This window comes from Capra hircus, unplaced genomic scaffold (genome assembly GCF_001704415.2).
Source record: "Capra hircus breed San Clemente unplaced genomic scaffold, ASM170441v1, whole genome shotgun sequence".
Lineage (NCBI taxonomy): Eukaryota > Metazoa > Chordata > Mammalia > Artiodactyla > Bovidae > Capra > Capra hircus.
Window position 1 is genome coordinate 122175 of NW_017189685.1, and position 20031 is coordinate 142205.

At 36.9% G+C, this 20031-nt stretch overlaps 1 protein-coding gene across 7 annotated transcripts in view; it reads left to right on the forward strand.

The window, feature by feature from the left end:
- Positions 1-20031, forward strand: part of LOC108634619 (lysine-specific demethylase 6A-like) — a 182388-nt gene that overhangs the window by 44004 nt on the left and 118353 nt on the right. For all 7 annotated transcript variants that reach the window (XM_018044664.1, XM_018044665.1, XM_018044667.1 and 4 more), the window contains exon 4: positions 9164-9213. In XM_018044664.1, the coding sequence (XP_017900153.1) occupies positions 9164-9213 (50 nt within the window). The remainder of the gene's footprint in view (positions 1-9163; positions 9214-20031) is intronic.

Below are 20031 nucleotides of genomic sequence, written 5' to 3' on the forward strand. Positions count from 1 at the left end.
TCCATGGAATTCTCCAGGCAAGAATACTAGAATGGATTGACATTTCCTTCTCCAGAGGATCTTTCCAATGCAGAGATTGAGCTCACGTCTGTTAACTCTCCTGCATTGGCAGGCAGATTCTTTACTACTTGCACCACTTGCTAAGCCCCTGAATCCACAAAGCTATCTACAAAAGCAGACTCCTGCCCAGGACACTCATAACTGCAGAACCAGACGATGTCCAGGCATGCCAGCTCTGCATACATATCCAAGGCCATACGTGTGCCGGTGCATGATCCTGGTTCTGTGGGCGACTGGCTTGACCAGCCCTCATGGGCAGACCTGGAGAACATTTCAGGAGGGGTTTCTCCTAGGGAGAACGTGTAGATCTAAGCTCCCAGAGCTGCCTCCCCAAAGCTGGGGGTCACTTTGAGTACCCATCTGGTACGTCCATCTGCTCCCTCAGCAGACACAGGAGCTGTGTCTCCAGTAAGTCTTGATATAAACAGCCAGTTGGGATGATGAGATGGGAACCCTCCTGCAGTTGGTCATGCATATTTGTGTACTTAATAGTATGCCGCATTTCTTTTATGCTCTACTTATTTTTCTTTTTTCTTCATCATTTTGATGACATCATTTCTTATAATGCCTTTTTTACTTTTGTCAGTTCAGATTTACTGTTGCAGTGTGTTTCTGCCTCCCTCATGTTGTTCTTTGATACTAAAATTTTCTTTTTTCAAAATTTTTCCCTCGCAAAATGAATGATCAGACATTGTTTTCTTAATTTTTTCCCCTTTGAAATGATGATTTCCTTCTTATTTTGGATATTATCTGTTTTGAAGTCCTTCATTTGTCACTCCAGTGTCTTTCCATGATAGTTCTCATTTTTTGGTTTTGGATTTTCACTTTATTTTGTCTTCCGTTTTATGGGAGACAGTTTCCCATGGAAATCTCTACATGTTAGGTATATTTTATACCAACTACAATGTATTGCCTTTCTATAAGTTTCCCTAACCATACCACCCTCCCCATACAGCTTTTTGTTTGCTTGTTTTTATTTATTAATGGAATTTTCAGTACTGTGAGATATTTCTTGTTGTGCGCAATCTCATTGTTTCTCAGAGGGTGCATTCTTTGCTAATGAAGTCTTCTGGTTTTAACAGTGTTCCCTTAGTGTTTGATTTACTAATGTTTTTATTACATTTATAGAATGTCTGCCTGTATTTCTTGGCATTCAAATATTAACATTGACTTTGTTGGCTTACGGTTGTATGTTTTGTTTTTTAACTTTGTCTTTAATTGTTCTTGTCTGACTAGATTAATTCTTATTTTATTCCCACACTGTGCTCTTTGGACATGCCATTTTGTTTTTGTGTGTGGGGGGGTTTTGTTTTTTTTTGGTGATCTTGCAGGATTGTTCACGCTTTTGGATGTTCTTTCATGTGTGTATCTTTTCCTAGCTCTCTGAATTAAATTTATGGTCAGTTTATAGGTTACATATTTGCTTTCTGAGAACTATCAACCTCCATCTTAATTACCTAATTATTATAGTCTCCATTGTTTTCAGCGATAGTATCAATTTTCAACTTCTAATGTCTTTTACATATAAAATCATTTACTTAGGGACTATAACTGAGAACCTCTGCATCAGTTTTCCAGGGCTGGAGTGTGGGATAGTGACCTTCTTCTCTTGGAGTGATCTCTGATTTACTAGCAGGTGTTAGGTATCTCATCTCTTCTGACATGGTCTCATTCTGAATATGATGTAGGTAAGAGCAATTGGAGGCCAGCGTTTTTCTCTTCTGTTTGTTCTCCCATATGCCATGAATGTGAGCTGGTAGAGCACATTAACCTGAGCTGTCATTTGCACTTGATTGGAATAAAGCTTCGCAACATGCTGTTAACTTGGGAAAAGAAAGATTGTCAGCCTTTTCTCTCCTGAAGAGAGAGATCTAAAATTTAAAATCAGAACTTAGGCTGGTTTTTAAGGCAACATGAAGTTTTTAACCCCCTTGCGTAAAAAGTATGATTGTTGGATCATATGATAAGAGTATGTGTAAGGTATGTAAGAAACTAGTGAACTGTTTTCTTTGGTTTTACCTTGTTACATTCTCTAGGAATGAGTGACAATCCTGTTCTACATCCTCATTAGTATATGGTATTGTCAGTGGTTTTGATTTTGATTTTTCTAAATAAGTGTATAGTTTTAGTTTGTCTTTCCCTGATGACGTGTTATGTGATCCATCTTTTCATATGATTTATTTATCATCAGTATATTTTCTTTGGTGAAGTGTTAAACTCTGTGGTCCATTTTTAGTCAGATGTTCTTACCATGGCTGGGTTTTAAGAGTTCTTTGTATAGTTTTAAAAGAAGATACATTTATTATTTTTCTGATGAAGGTGCATTGATTTTTTAAATCTTCTTAAGCAGCTATGAAAAAAATATTCAAGGAAATAAAATAAATATGGCAAATTAAACTGTTAGGTTTCTCTTATATTGTTGTTGTTTAGTTCCCAAGTTGTATCCAACTCTTTGCAACCCTGTGAACTGCAGCACACCAGAATTTCCTGTTCTACACTATCTTCCTAAGTGTGCTCAAACTTATGTCTGCTGAGTCACTGATGTCATGCAACCGTCTCATCCTCTGTTGTCCCATTTTCCTCCTTCCCTCAGTCTTTCCCAGCATCAGGGTCTTTTCCAGTGAGTCAACTCTTGGCATCATGTGGCCAGAGTATTAGAGCTTCAGCTTCAGCATTAGTCCTTTCAATAAATAGTCACAGTTGATTTCCTTTAGGATGGACTGGTTGGATCTCCTTGTTGTCCACAGGACTCTCAAGAGTCTTTTCCAGCACCACAATTTCAAAAGCATCAATTCTTTGGCAGTCAGCATTCTTTATGGTCCAACTCTCACTTCTGCTTTGTATTAAACCTATGCTTAGTATAGAATATAAACAAACAGAAAAACTGAAGTATTACTAATAATGCTAACTGAAAAATTTTACCATAAATCTGAATACAGGCATTTCAAAGTTTCACTGCTAGGAATTTTGTTAAGATCAGTTTAATCACTGATAAAAACTGATCATTGATTATATATTCATAGTCTATGAGCCATTGACTATGTATTTGGTTGAACAAAGGTTTGGTGTTTTCCGTAGGATGGGATCTATCTGCACTTACTGTCTTTAACTTTATTTGAAACCATTTTATTGAATTGGACTGGACAGCTGTCATATCAGCGTGCACTGAAAAAAAATACACAAAAATTGGTAAGTTTTTGTGTAGCCATTCTATTGAAGATGGAAGGAAAAAAGTAACACTTTCAGCACATTAGACTTTATAATTTTAGGAAAGAAGAAAGTGCACTGAAACACAAGGTTCATGCAACATGTGGGGAAGGTGCTATTAATAATCAAACTTCTGCAAAGTGGTTTTTGATGTTTCTTACTGGAGATTTCTCATTGGACCGTTCTCCACATTTGGGTAGGCCAGTTGAAATTGCTAGTGGTCAAATCCAAGACATTAATTGAGGATAGTCAGCAATATATCCCACAGGAGATAGCCAGCATACTCAGTGTATCATAATCAGCTGTCGAAAATCATTGGCACAGGCTTGCTTATGTGAATTGCTTTGATGTTTGGGTTCCACATAAGTTAAGTGAAAAAACCCTCTTGACTGTATTTCCACCTGCAATTTTGTACTGAAATGTCACAAAAACATGAACCATGATCAATCACACCAAATGTTGGTCTTCAGGTAAAGAAGATGATGTTGTGTATATGATGAAATTGGAAGGGAGTCCTTTATTATGAACCTATTTTGGAAGATCAAATGATTAATTCCAACAAGTGGTGTTCCCAGTCAGATCATCTGAAAGCAGCACTTGATGAAAAGCATCCAGAATTAGTCAACAGATTGCATTAGCTTCCATCAGGATAGCAGGAAGACTGCATGCTTGTTGGATGACCAGACAGAAACATAGCTTGCCTGGAAAGTTCTGATTCATCCACCATGTTCATCAGACATTGTACCTTCAGATTTCCACTTATTAATGTTTTTACAAGTTTCTCTTAATGAAGAAAATTAGAATTCCCTTTTGTATGTAAAAAGCCCCTGAAACAGTCCCTTGATCAGAAGATGGAACTATGAAGTTGCCTGAAAGACTGAAGATAGTGGAACGAAACAGTGAATACATTCTTCTATAAAGTTCTTTGTGAACATGAGAAATGGATTTTTTATTTTTACTTAATCAGAGAAACTTTTTTGGCCAACCCCATGTAATCTGATATAATCTGGAAAATACTGGGTAATCAACTTTTAAATAAATTTGTGTCAGGATAAGGGTGAGAGTTCTGCCAGGCTGTGAACGCCAGAGCTCCCATACTAATTCCTAGAAGCAAAGACAACTGTGTCACACCACTTCGTGGTAAAACACATGCTAAGTTTTCATACTTTTCTGTAAGAAATGGTCAGTTATAAATACTGAAACAGCTGTAGAAATTCGTGTTTACCAAATCAGTGTAGGAACTGACTACACAAAAAGTTCCTGTGTAATTTTCCCACAAATTCACAAACTTATAGGAGAACAGATATAAGGAATTCCTAATCCAAACATTTTGTAGATACTAAAGGGATATACACACATACTAAAAAGTTTTGCTTACAGAATGTATGTAGTATAAAAGGGATATTCTTTTTGAATAAAAGCAAGAAGTGCCTAGTACCTTCTTTGTTTTATGAACACCATAACTAACATGAAGTTAGACTAAAATTCACTGTCTACTTCTGTGACATCCACCCCCCTGCAAAAAAAAGATTAAAAATTTGATTTGTCTTATTACATACTTGAAAGAAAGGAAATGTAAAAGTGTTAGTCTTTCAGTCATCACCAACTCTTTATGACCCCATGATACTGGAGAGGGATGCCATGTCCTCCTTTAGGGGATCTTCCCAACTTAGGGACTGAACCTGCATCTCCTACATGGCAGGTGGGTTCTTGTTTTTTTTTTTTTTTTTTTTTTTAATTAATATTAGAGGCTGATTAATTTACAGTATTGTGGTGGTTTTGGCATACATCAACATGAATCTGCCATGGGTGCACATGGGTCACCCCATCCTGAACCCTCTCTCCTACCTCCCTCCCCACCCCATTCCTCTGGGTTGTCCCAGAGCACCAGCTTTGAGTGCCCTGCTTCATGCATCAAACTTGCACTCGTCAACTATTTCACATATGGTAGTAGACGTGTTTCAGTGCTATTCTCTCCAACCATCCCACCTTCACCTTCTCCCACTGAGTCCAAAAGTCTGTTTTTACATCTGTGTCTCTTTTGGGCAGGTGGGTTCTTTACCATTTGAGACACTAGGAAAGCAAGGCTGACCTGGACCTCACTCAATATTTGTCAGCTATCCGTTGAGATGTAATCATGAAAGATTAAGATTGCCTTAAAAGGGGTTGTGATATCAGTTATCAGAGCACTATGATTTCAAGGATCCTTTCAGTATTAGAGTTAGCTTTTTCTGTCATAAATCTTTCTAATATCATCAAAAACCTCATCAACAGTTTCTAAAGCATCTTGTTTTCTTGGCTTTCCCTTTTCTTTATGTGTTTCAGTAATTGTCTTTGGTGACTGAAGATAAGTTTGATTACCTTTTCCTGAGTGTTTCTGTTGTCATCATTCCTGTTGCTACTCTTTCCTCTCTCAAGACATCAGTCAATACAGTTACTGTTATTACAGTAAAAGATCAGAACAAAAGATACATCAGCCTTCTTATCCATGTTTTATTTAATCTTAAAGCTTTCATTTTCTGCAGTTTGAAAATAATATACCTCAGTGTAGTTTGTTGCTGTGGACATTTTACATGCTTGATATTCATCATGCTTCCTGGATATATGGCTTATTGCCTTATATTAATTTTGGGGAAATTCTCATTCATTGTTCCAAATAATTCCTGTGCTCTCTTTATCATTTGATAGTATCATATTTATTTATCTTTTGTTAGTAACACAGTTATACCTTTTTAAATTGTCCCACAACCCTGTGTATTTTTTTCTTTTTTTCTCCCTAGTGTTCCCTGTTTCTTGTTTTTTGATAAGTCCTCTATGTCAGATATTGTTTCTTCAGCAGTATACAACCACGTACTAATCTCATATCTTTTTTAAAAGTGTTTCTGATCTTTAACATTTCTCCTTGAAAGTGTTGTCCTTCCTGTTCTCTACTTACATTGTTTCAGCATTCTAGTATACTGTCCACTTTATATATTGTTTAAATATTCTTCGCATATTAGTTGTAGTCACTTTAAATTCCCTGATCTGGTCATTTCAGCATCATTGTTACATCTTGTTCTGATGTTTGCTGTGCCTCTTTCTGCTCCTCCTCCCTCTCCTTCCTTCTATTCCTCTTTCATGTGGGTTGTGTGTGATTTGTAATATTTTCTTGATATCTGACCTTGGTATTCCAGGTATAAAGAAGCTCTGTAAATAGGCCTTCACTAATGGTATATAGGATGTTGGCATAGAGGAAAGTGTCCTCAGTCTTAGTCTTTTTAGTTAGTCTACGCCTTTGGAAAGTGAACTGCATAAAAATTTCTTGGTTGTTTTCCTCTCTCTAGAATAGATAGGATAATTGGAGTGGGCTGGAGTTGAATATCTACTTTAAATTTCCCGGTTGTTAAGAAGAACAGAATGCTCTTGGCTATTCAAAAATTGTTTGTTTTCATAATCAGCAAAGACCTATGATATAGCACAGAGAATTAACTCTGCACAGTGAACTCTGCTCAATACTCTAATAACCTTATCGTTACCAGGGGGAAGGATTGGGGAAGGGATAGTTAGGGAGTCTGGGATGGACATTGACACACTGCTGCATTTAACACGGAGAAGCAGCAAGGACCTGCTGGACAGCACAGGGAACTCTGCTCAATACTCTGTAATAACCTTATGGTTCCCAGGGGGAAGGATGGGGAAAGGGATAGTTAGGGAGTTTGGGATGGACATGGACACACTGCTGTATTTAACATGGAGAACCAACAAGGACCTGCTGTACAGCACAGGGAACTCTGCTCAATACTCTCTAATATCCTTATGGTTCCCAGGAGGAAGGAATAGTCAGGGAGTTTGGGATGGACATGGACACAGGGTTGTATTTAACAAGGAGAACCAACAAGGACCTGCTGGGCAGCACAGGGAACTCTGCTCAATACTCTGTAATAACCTTGTGGTTCCCCCAGGGAAAGGATGGGGGAAGGGATAGTCAGGGAGTTTGGGATGGACACGGACACACTACGATGTTTAGAATGGTGAACCAGCAAGGACCTGCTGTACAGAACAGGGACATCTGCTAAATATCATATGCAGCCTGAATGGAAGGAGAGACTGGGGGTGAATGGAAACCTGTGTATGATGGTGAGTCCCTTCACTGTTCACCTGAAAGGAACACATCATTTTGTAAATCAGGTATACCCCAATACAAAGGAAAGAGTTTTTAAAAATTGTTCTTTTTACCATTATTTTCTCAGAAGCTTGTGGAGATTTTTCTCAGACAGACATTATGGGCCCCTATAAGTCTCACAGTGTTTTGCGGCACAATGTTGTGGGGCTACTCCTCTGTCTGGGAGCCCAGGGATGTTTTCAGATTTCAAGCATACTACAGTGAACTTTTGTAGCGTGACCCTTGTTTCTAGGGTAATTTTTCTCAGTTAATGACTGCTCTCGTACCCTGTGTTAGCTTTAGCCTTTTAAATTCTTGTTGTAAAAACAAATATTATAAGTCATTTTGTTCTTAGACTTAAAATGGGAATGTGGTGTATGAGATCATTGTCATAAATATTATTGTCTTTTAAACGTACATTTGGTTGTTTTGAAATTCCAATTATTGTAACTTTATGATAGTATTTGAAAAAGCAAGTTTCCCTTATTAAACTTTTTCCCCCTTAACTCTGTGTAGTTATTTTCATGAAAGGATACTCAATAATGTTTATGAGACTGGAAGGAAGATATCTGAAATTCATAAAAATGTTTGTCCAAAATATGGAAGTTCTCAATGGTACCAAACCCATATAAAATCTGTTCTTCCCTTTGTTACTTCAGTATGTTCATTTTACTTTGATTTTAAGGCAGTTTTCATTCCTAAATGTTCTCCCTTTGGAACTTTAACAAATGAATTAAAGACATTTTTATTTCCCTGGAGTGATATGGAGTTTCCTATTTTTAGTTTTTAAAAATTGTCCCCCCTAACTCCAGTACACTTATGTGACTTCATATTGACCTTTTTACCTTATATAAGCCCTTTTTTAGGCAGACAAGAGCCTTTTTATGTCATTTTAGCCTTTTAATGCCTTCAGATGATTTAGAGAGCATGGGAATGGCCATCTTGGAATGAAATTGAAGCTAGTAGCTCAAGATAATGTTGATTCTTTGAAGGGAAGCACCAGAAACAAGCGTTTGTTAGAGCTGTGGTTTTATTTTTCTGGAAATTGATGCATTTTGAGAAAATTCATTATATATGTAATAACAGTTTTAGAAACATTCTATGAGACTTGATTGAGGAAGGAAATCAAGTGAATTAAATTGTCAAAATTTTATATTTGTTTGGGCTTCCTTGGTGACTCAGTGATAAAGAATACCCTGCCAATGCAAGGCACACAGGTTCAGTAGCTAATCTGGACAGATCTCACATGCCTTGGGGCAGTTAAGGCCCTGTGCTACGTCTGTTGAGCCTGTTCAGTGCAGCCTGGGAACTGCATCTAATGAAGCCCATGAGCTGTATAGCCTGTACTCCACAGTAAGAGAAGCCACTGGAACAGCAACTAGAGAGTAGCCCCTGCCTTTGAAACTAGAGAAAAGCCTATGCAAAAATGAAGAGCCAGCACAGCAATAAATAAATGAATATGTAAATAATTTTTTTTTAAGAGGTGGAGCTTCAAAAAGGAGATTTTTACATGTAAGTGCAAGGATCTGGTTTGATGATTGTTTATATACCTGATCTCCTGTAGATAATTTTTTCTATCATAATTTATTTCTGTAGATGAGTAAGTTGGTAGGGCATAAACTTTAAAGATTTACTGTATTTAATAGTCCCTGTTTTGCTGAGAGGCAGGACTGATGGGCAGTTTATATTAAAATATTAATATCTGTGTTATGAATTTTTGAATAGGATATAATTTGACTATTTTTCCTTTTTCAGCATTATCTGCATATCAGAGATACTACAGTTTGCAATCTGACTACTGGAAGGTTCGTACACATTTGAATGCCAATGTTGTTTTCTTATTTTGGGGCAAATCATTAACTATACTAATTTTAAGTAGGAAATGTGGTAAAAGAGAAAGGTATTATTTTGTGCCACCTGTTTTGTGTGAAGGTAATGTTCTTAGTAAGTACATTTCTGACATTAAAAAGACATTCTACCTGATATTTTAATAAAATTCGAAGTATCAAGCTTAAAAAAACCTTTTTAAGTTTGTAACTGGAAATAATTGAAGGGTTGATGGTGGTGATTCTGAAGATTGCTGGATTAGGCTGTGAAAGCTAAGAATGATTTGTTTGTACAGTTTGTCTATGATTAGATCTCTGAGCAAAATTAAAGCCATCCATTTTAGAAAGTCTAAGTGAGAATTATGTGTAAGAATGAAATATCTACTATGTTATCTTAAACAGTAAAGTCGAACTAGTTAGCAGATTAATCTTTGAATGCATGTACTTTCCAGTGTGACACTGATAGCTGATAGGTTGCTTTTCAGCAATATGTGTCATTATTCTGAGTCACAAAGCAAATGTATCTTGTAATGGGATATAACCTATAATATCATATAATTACTATAGGGATTAGTTATAAACAGTGTTTTGTTGCCTGGAAGGGAAATTTTAGATTACCCAAAGACTTTGAAAACTCATATGTTGATCCTAATTGTAAGTAAAAGTGTTGCTGCCTTTTAGGAAGTACTTGGAGTAGAAGGAAACAGTTAAATATGAAGGTTTATTTAATCTGAAAATATTTGCATAAGTTTATTTAGATTCTTAGAGTAGCAGAATCTATTACTATTAGTATACTATTAGTATATATTCATGGAGAAGGAAATGGCAACCCACTCCAGTGTTCTTGCCTCGAGAATCCCAGGAATGGTGGAGCCTGATGGCCTGCCATCTATGGGGTTGCACAAGAGTTGACACAACTGAAGCGACTTAGCAGCAGCAGCAGCAGCAGCAGCAGTAGCAGCAGTAGTATATATTCACAGTTTGTGTATTCTTTACCACAGTGAATTTTAGGATGTTTAATATATTTTTAGCATACAAAAATGAGACCACTTATTCTGTCTCCCAAACCCCACTATCGCTGACCAAAGAAATTGTCCATTTGTTTTGTATTATATATGTTTGTCTAGTCTGGAATGACTTTTAAAAAAAGATGTTTTCAAGGTTTATCTCCGTGGTTGCACATGTTGTTACTATTTCATTCTTTTTTAGGACTGTAACTTACAGTTTATCGATGATCATTTTGTTTATTCCATTATCTGTTGATGGCTATCTGCTATCTTTCCTCCTAGGTTATAAAGAATCACACTGCTGTGACCATTCATATCCATTTCTTTGTTTGAAGACATATTTTCATTCTTTTCAGAAATATACCTCAGAATTGAATTAGCTGTGCTTTTAACTTTTTGATGATATGTTGACTTAGAGTGATTATACTGTATTCCATTCCCATGTATTATTTTTCTTCATTTGTTTCTCCAACATGCTTAATACCATGCAAGTCACAAAGATTTGTCTTCATTTTTTCTTTCAAAGCTAAATCCATAAAGATTTTCTCTCCTACTTTTAGCTTCTTGATCATTTTTAATTAATTTATTTTTGTATAATATGAAGTAAGGTTTCAACTTAATTAATTGCTGGTTGTGCTAACAGCAGTGTTTTTTAGAAAGAAAATGGTTTCCTTAACGGTGGTCTTGATACCATTATCAAGTTTCTTGCCTGCAAATGTTTGGTTTATTTCTAGACTTTCACTTCTGTTTAAGACTGTTCCTGTGTTGGCACCATACTTTACTCCAGTATTCTTGGGCTTCCTTGCTGGCTCAGACAGTAAAGAATCTGCTTTCTGTACAGGAGATCTAGGTTTGATCCCTGAGTTGGGAAGATACCCTGGAAGAGGGCATTCTTGCCTGGGAAATCCCATGAACAGAAGAGCCTGATATGATATGCTACTGTCCATGGGGTTGCAAAAAGAGCCTGATATGATATGCTACTGTCCATGGGGTTGCAAAGAGTTGGATAGGACTGAGTGACTAAGTATACACCATACTTTACATACTATTTCTTTTAATCATAGTTTGATTTCTTAATTATTTAGGAATATATTGTTTGACTTCTACATTTTCTCTTAATATTTAAAAAACATCAAAGATGTGTTTTATATTATTTCAACTCTTTTACTTGGATTTTGTTTGCAGCATACTATTTATTCTATCTTGGGGAATGTTTAATGTGCATGAGAGGAATATGTATATCTTTTTTCATTTGAAGTAGTCTTTAAATATTTGTTAAGTTTGGTGGGTTATAAGTTTTGAGTTATCTATTTTATCTTCTTTCTCATTGTACTGTCTGTATTGAATGAGATTGAAGACTCCAGGTATTGATGATTTGCTTATTTTGGGGTCATTTTTATAGGTTTTGTGTCATATTTTGTTCAGCACAAGTGTCTTTAGAGTTGCTGTATGTTTGGAGATATAACTGATGTAAAATTTTTTGAGATAAAATTGACAAAATTTTTGAGCTGTGAAGTACATGTAATGCTGTTTGTCTAAGATATATGGTGCGTTAGTGTGATGCCTTTGTAGCAAAGCATTTAACACTGTAGCATTAACCAGCATCTCCATCATGTAACATGATTACCATTTCTTTTTGTCTTGAGAATGTAAGATTTACCATCTTAACAACTTTTGGATTAAAATACAGAGATTAATTCTTTTATGTCCTCCTTTATTTCTATTAACATTTTTTTCATTTTGAAGAATTTTGTTTAATACTAGTATAGCCATTCCGTAACTTTTATAATTATTGTTTTCATGGTGTTTTGTTTTTCATCTTTTCTGTTTATAGAGTCTATATTTTTGAATCTAAAGAATGCCTCCTAAAGAGAGTATATGGTTGGATCTTTTAATCTTATAAAGTCTGATAATTTGTGTGTTCTGACTATTTAGTCCAGTTTTGTTTCATGTTCCTATTTTATACATCTGCCACTGTACTTTAAAAAAACTAATTTTTAAAGTAATTTACTATTACTTTAAAATTTTTTTAAAATAATTTAAAAATTTATTTTGACTGTGCTGAGTATTTTTTTTTTTATAGGTTTTCCCTAGCTGCAGCAAGCAGGAGCTGCTCTTTTCTGTGGTACATAGGCTTCTTATTGTGGTGGCTTTTCTTGCTGTGAAGTACAGGCTCTAGGGCTCATGTACTTAGTAGCTGCAGCTCCAGGGCTCTAGAGCACAGGCTCAGTAGTTGTGATGCATACTTAATCACTTATGGGATCTTTCCGGATCAGTGATTAAACCTGCATGTCCTGCACTGGCTGGTGGATTCTTTATCATTGAGCCATGAACCATTGTCTTTTTCTTCTATTTTTACTTTACTGCATAAAGCAGATTTTTTAAATATAGCCTAATTTATTTTTATTTTTCATTAGTGTGTTACTTTCTCAGTGTTTGCCCTGTTACTTGAAGTGTGCTCATTAATGAATTTATTTGAATTTATATTACTGTAGTTCCTGTGAGATAAAGAAACAGTAATCTTATAGAGCTTTATGTACCCTGTTCTTTTATTTGTTGCAGCTTCAACAATTATTTGTGTTGTGAGAAAGTTATGTAATAGTATATCAGTTCAGTTCAGTTGCTCAGCAGGAGTATGGCCAGGTACCCCGTGCACACAGCATGGTACCCAGGGGAGGTAGCATGTCCCAACCAGAACCCTCAGTTCATAGTCTTGTCCGACTCTGTGACCACATGAATTGTAGCATGCCAGGCCTCCGTGTCCATCACCAACTCCCGGAATTCACCCAAACTCATGTCCATCAAGTCGGTGATACCATCCAACCATCTCATCCTCTGTCGTCCCCTTCTCCTCCTGCCTTCAGTCTTTCCCAGCATCAGAGTCTTTTCCAATGAGTCAGCTCTTCGCATCAAGTGGCCTAAGTATTGGAGTTTCAGCTTCAACATCAGTCCTTCCAGTGAACACCCAGGACTGATCTCCTTTAGGATGGACTGGTTGGATCTCCTTGCAGTCCAAATACATAGTTATAATATTAATTTATGTAATTTGTTGAGCTGTAAAAATGTGTGTTCAGCTTTTGTATTTTAGCCTTTTAAGTTCTCATTTTTGTTTCTTGATTTTTTTCTTGCATATTTGACTTATCATCTGGAGTCTTATCTGTAGTCCACTTAATTGATTTGTTCTGTCATTAAGAATAATTTGTTACTATATCTTTTTGACTTAATACAGTTATATGGAGAATGCTTAAACAGTTTTTAAATCAGGAGGACATAATGAAGGGGGAAAAAATGCAATCTTCATGTACCATGCCTGTATAATTATAGGTAATTACATCCTTTTTTGTCTTTGAAAAACTGATAAGTATACTTTGTTGTTTAGTCGCTCAGTTGTGTCAGACTCTTTCCAGCTCCGTGGACTACAGCACACCAAGCTCCCTTTCCTTCACAGCTTCTTGGAGCTTGCTCAAACTAATGTCCATTGAACCGTGATGCCATCCAACCACCTTGTCCTCTTCTGACTTCAATCTTCCCCAGCATCAGGGTCTTTTCTAATGAGTTGGCTCTTCCTATTAGGTGGCCAGAGTGTTGGGGCTTTAGCATCAGTCCTTGCAGTGAATATTCAGAGTTGATTTTCTTTAGGATTGACTGGTTTGATCTCCTTGCTGTTCAAGGGACTCTGTAGTGGTTTCTCCAGCACCACAGTTTAGAAGCATCCTTTCTTCCAGAAATAAGACATTTCTGGTCCAACTCTCACATCTGTACGTGAGCACTGAAAGAACCATAGCTTTGACTAGCTGGAACTTTGTCGGCAAAGTAATGTCTCTGCTTTTTAATATACTTCTAGTAGTGACATAACTTTTCTTCTAAGGAGCAAGCATCTTTTAATTTCATAGCTGCAGCCATTGGTCACCATCTGCACCATTTTGGAGCTCAAGACAATAGAGTCTATCACTCTTTACATTGTTTCCCTATCTGTTTGCTGTGAAGTGACGGGACCAGATGCCATGATCTTTGTTTCACTGTTCAGTTTTAAGCCAGCCTTGTCACTCTCCTCTTTCACTTTCATCAAGAGGCTATTTAGTTCCTTTTTCACTTTCTGCCATAAGGGTGATGTCATCTGCATATCTGAGATTATTGATAATCTTGATTCCAGCTTGTGCTTCACCCAGCTTGGCATTTTGTATGGTGTACACTGCATAGAATTTAAATGAGCAGGCTGACAGTATACAACCTTGACATACTAGTTTCCCAATTTCAAACCAGTCCATTGTTCCATGTCTGGTTCTTCACTTGCATACAGGTTTTGCAGGAGGCAAGTAAGGTGGCCTGTTAGTCCCATTTCTTTAAGAATTTTCCACAGTTTGTTGTAATTGACACAGTCAAAGGTTTTAACATAGTTGCTTACTGTAAGCCTAAAAAATTTCTGTAGAACCATTTGTAATATTTGTTGTAAGATGAGTGTGTTTACAGTGAATTCTTTCTCTCTCTTATATTTATTTAGTCTGCATAGTTACAAGCTCTGTAAGGATTCCCTAATGGTTCAGATGTTAAAGGATCTACCTTCAGTGCAGGAGACTAAGCTTTGTTCCCTGGGTTGGAAAGATCTCCTGAAGAAGGAAATGGCAGTTGCTCTAATATTCTTGCCTGGGGAATCCCATGAACATAGGGGCCTGGTGGGCTACAGGCCCTAGGGTCACAAAGAGTAGGACACAACTAGGTGACTAACAGTAATCAAGCCTTCATAGTTAAAAGCTCTGCTGAGGTGGAAGATTCTTGATTGACATCTTGTATTCTTTGAGCATTGCCTTTGTCCATCATGGTATGTGAGGACAAACCAATTTTTAATCTAACAATTAGGTTTTTGTTTTATTTTGTAGGATTTTTTTTTTCTTACTGCTTTTAGAATTTCCTCCTTGTCCTTGACTTCAGCATTTTCTATTACAATCTGTCTTTGAATCTCTCTTCCTTTATTCTGATTAGTTTTAGTTGAACTTACGGACTCACTGGTTAAAGTTTTGTGTGAAATTTCAGAAGTTTTTAGCTGTTAGTTATTGAATTTTTTTTTTTTTTTTTGTCTTTTCTCTCTTTTGGCATTCTCTACTATACATCCATTGGTATTCTTAATGAAAAGGGTGTTAGCAGAGACTCTTCCCTACCACATCCGTCATTGTTCAACAGGGCTCATGAGAGATTTATTAGAGGCAGAGACAAAGTTCTGCATGGGATTAGCACCATGGGCTTTCATCCATGAATTCCCAGTGCCTAGTGTACCAGGTATGGTACCATTCTGTGACATATTCATGCAGCTACTCAGTGCCAGATTTATTACAGTGGACTGCTTCCATTATCAAAGTGTCAGCATTTTGTCCACATTAAGATAGAAATGTACCAGGATATTGGTTTGCACTGGGGAGTCTAAAGTGACATCTGTGGAGTTACAGAATGCCTTTAATTTCATGGTAATCTACCTAGTGTTGTGTTAAAGTGAGGAATTTCACTGGAAAAGAAGTAGAGCAAGGGACCCCAGAGGTTGTAAATTTCAGTGACAAGCTCTTCATGATCCTGACAGAACAGTGAAAATGCCTTTTGCATGCTCAATTCCTTGAGAAAAGATTTTTTTCTCTCTTTTTCTCACAGTTCAGTGGTTGGCCACTCCAAAGACCTTCTCCTGTCAATACAGTAACAATTTACAGTGATCTCCGAGCACCACCATTTCCTTCACCAGGAGATTTATAATGCTCTGAATTGGTGGTGGTTTTTATGATAGGTATGTTGGTCCAGCAGGCAAAGTGGAAATGGCAGTGGCACCACTGACTGTTAGTGTAGTGACCCAGTTGCAACATTTTTCTTTTTTGTACCCACAACTTCATTCTGGAATGTGTTAGAGGTAGTTTTTCTAGAGGAGGAATTCTTCCATAGGAGATAAAAAATAATGATTCCTTTGAAGGGGACATCAGAATGATCAAATCGCCTTTTTCATTTTCATGCTTGTGTATCATCGATCAAGGAAGGGAATTACTTTGCTGTCTGTTTTTGTTGTTTTTTGACAAAGGAGGATAGGAATTAAAGAGGGAATACTATTAAATGCTACTGCTATTGGGGAAAAGCTACTCAATGAAAAATTAAGCTCAATTCTAATTACAGCTGAAAAAGTAACAATTTATAGCCAAGGAGCCCTGTGAAGATCAGCATATGAAAAACTACTTAAGGAAATAATAAGTCTCTTTAGGCTAAGCCATCCTTATTAAAGATTGATTAGGTTATCACCTGGTAAATAGTGGAAGATGAGAAACCTCAATTAGGTATTATAGGCATTCACATACACAGGATGAGGCACTTTTGCTATACCCAGTTAGCGTTTTTGTTAAGGATGTTAGAAGGAATTAGGCAGATGTTCCTAGGAACAGTTTGAGGAATTTGAGTAAACTTTGTTTCCACTGTTGTTTAATGGTCTGAAGAGACATCTTTCTTAGAAAAATAGGTAATTTCATTTCTTGTTCTATAGTCTTTTGTACATTTAGGACAAGCTGAATCATCTGTTGAGTCAGATGGTAGAAACAACATTGTATAGTGCGAGGCAGTAAGCATTTAAGGAGGGGTACTTTATGTGAGCATAACATAAACACAAAGAGTAAGTGTTAAAAATCTAGATGCTAATGCCAGAGGACAGTTAATCAAGATTTACAGATGCTAGACTCAAAGATTGAGTATTGACAACAGGAAAATTACATAGAACTACTAGTTGGAGTTGTGATGATACAGTTTATGACAGAGTCCGCAGTAAGCACAAAGCTATTTCATTTATAATGTTATGGTAGTTTCTTTGAAATTTAGTTAATGTTACCTAGCTCTCAGAGATCTGGGTAAAACGCAGTTTTAGTTCTGCATTATTCCACATCAGAATGGAGAAAATTTGGAAACATTTAGGCATTGGTCCTATCACTTCATGGCAAATAGATGGCAAAAAAGTAGAAGCAGTGGCTGATTTTATTTTCTTGGGTTCTATAATCACTGTGGATGGTGACTGGAGTCAGTAAATTAAAAAGATACTTACTCCTTGGAAGAAAATCTGTGACAAATTTAGTGTATTACAAAGCAGAGAATCACCTTGCTGACAAAAGTTCATATAGTGAAAGCTGTGGTTTTTCCAGTAGTCATGTATGGATGTGAGAGTTGGACCATAAAGAAAGCTGAGTGCCAAATAATTGATGCTTTCAAACTATGGTGTTGGAGAAGACCGTAGAGTCTCTTTAACAGCAAGGAGATCAAACCAGTCAATCTTAAAAGAAATCAACCCTGAATACTCATTGAAAGGACTGATGGTAAAGCTGAAGTTTCAGTGTATTTGGCCACCTGATGTGAAGAGCCAGCTCACAAGAAAAGAACCTAATACTCGGAAAGATTGGAAGCAAAAGGAGAAAGGGTAACAGAGAAGGAAGTGCTTGGATAACATCACCAATTCTATGAACATGAGTTTGTTGCAAATGCTTGGAGATAGTGGAGGACAGAGGAGCCTAGTGTGTTGTAGTCTGTGGGGTTACAAAAAGTCAAACGTGACTTAGAGACAGAATAGAAACAGTGTGCCAGTTATTGGAGGAATTCGTTATATGTCATGGAGTAGCAAACATGCAAGGCTGAATCCAAAATGATAGCTTTATAGTTTTCCATTGTAAACGTTTTTTTCCGCCATCTACTTTATGAGGAATCAAAGTCAGTACACTTTGTTTATAAAATCAGTAGTTTCATTGAATATTGCTTGATACATAGGGGTGGTACAAGTAGTTTATTGGTCACAAATATGTTTTGAATTTGTTTCCTGGAACTTTTCATAAGAAATCTCAGATTAGAGAATGGCATTGAAACATGTATAATATCATATAAGAAATGAATTGCCAGTCTAGGTTCGATACAAGATACAGGATGCTTGGGCCTGGTGTACTGGGATGACCGAGAGGGATGGTATGGGGAGGGAGATGGGGGGGGGCGGTTCAGGATTGGGAATATGTGTACACCCGTGGCGGATTCATGTTGATATATGGCAAAACCAATACAATATTGAGAAGTTAAAAAAAAAAAGAAATCTCAGATTAGATTTTTAAAAGTCTGTCATATTCAAGGAAATCAAGCTAGAAACGCAACGCAGCATTTTGCCTGCAGTGTAGAGATTTGATTGAATTCTTTTTTCTAGTGTTCTCAAAATATCCTAAGGTTTCTGAGCTCTCCAGTAAGTGACCTACGCTGGTAAGCTCCGCAACCTGATTAGCCAGGGTTCAGGCCATTTTTTCACAGGGAAGCAGTGGCTTCATAGTTCCAGTCTCTTGGATTATGTAATTTCAGTGCACATGTCATTCACAAACGTTCAAGTCAAAAGTTTGGTATTATAATCGTTGTTTTCAATAGTATCACTTTCAAGGAAGAGAGGGTTTTTTTGTTTGTTTTGTTTTTTAGTTTTTATTGAATTTGTTACATTTTGCTTCTGTTTTAAGTTTTGGTTTTTTGGCTATGATCTTAGCTCCCTGATCAGGGATCAGACCCACACCCTCTGCTGCTGCTGCTGCTAAGTCACCAGTCATGTCAGACTGTGAGACCCCATAGATGGCAGCCCACTAGGCTCCTCTGTCCCTGGGATTCTCCAGGCAAGAATACTGGAGTGAGTTGCCATTTCCTTCTCTAATGCGTGAAAGTGAAAAGTGAACACCCTCTGCATTTGAAGGTAAAGTTTCAACCAGTAGACTGCCCCACACCACTAGACTGGAGTTTGGGAAGTCCCAAACAGATTCTTTTTAAAACTATGCAAGTAATTCACTTCAGTTCAATTTAGTTCAGTTGCTCAGTCATGTCCGACTCTTTGTGAACCCATGCAAGTAATTAAGTTCTCATTAAAAATAAGAATACTGGGACTGTGATGCCACCACAAAGCATTCCTGCCTTTAGCTGACTTCCAGAGAAGAATCAAAGTGTAACAGTAACTGTTATTTAAAAAGATCATGGCTAAAATTCTGTTTAGACTTTATTTGAAAAGGAAAGTTATTTGCATATATCTTGATATAGTAACTGGACAATGATGGCATAGACCTCTGTGAAGGTTTTGTTATTCATGGAATACTTCTATAATAATCCTTCCAGTGTAGCTGACTGTGCACTTTCCTTGGAAGGAGTAACAGTCAGTTGTATAATTATATACTGATTCGTTATGTGTCCAGTAGTTTTGATTAGATGGTCAGGGACATGGAAGGAATGAGACTGAAAATTGGTCAGATTGGGGGAAGAGAAGACATATTTTAACTTCTCTGAATGAAGGAAAAAAACATGGTATCTATATTTCATGTAAAGTACTCACCAAAGGTTCACCTCAACTGAGAATCATTTCAATAATGGATATAATGACTGACGATATAAATAGCAGTCAGGCTCTTGTCCTGGTCAACTGTGTCATCACCCATTGGGCTAATGAGTAATTTGCCCAAGGGCAGGGTTTGCACAGTGGCAAGGTTATAGGCTATATACTGGTCTCAGCAACATGGATTTCATTCATCAAAACTGTTCTGCCTATGGCCACTGAATGTCCAGCTTGTGAACAGCAGGAATCAAGAGTGAATTCCCCACGTGGCACCATTTTCCAAGACATCAGCAAGTTATCTGATGATAAATTGATGACATTGAACAGTCTCCACCATGGAAGGAGAGCACTTTGTTATTAATAGAAGAGATGCATAACATTGTATAAAATGTATGGTGTACATCATAATGACTGAATTGCATATATATACAAATATGTGCATATGTATTT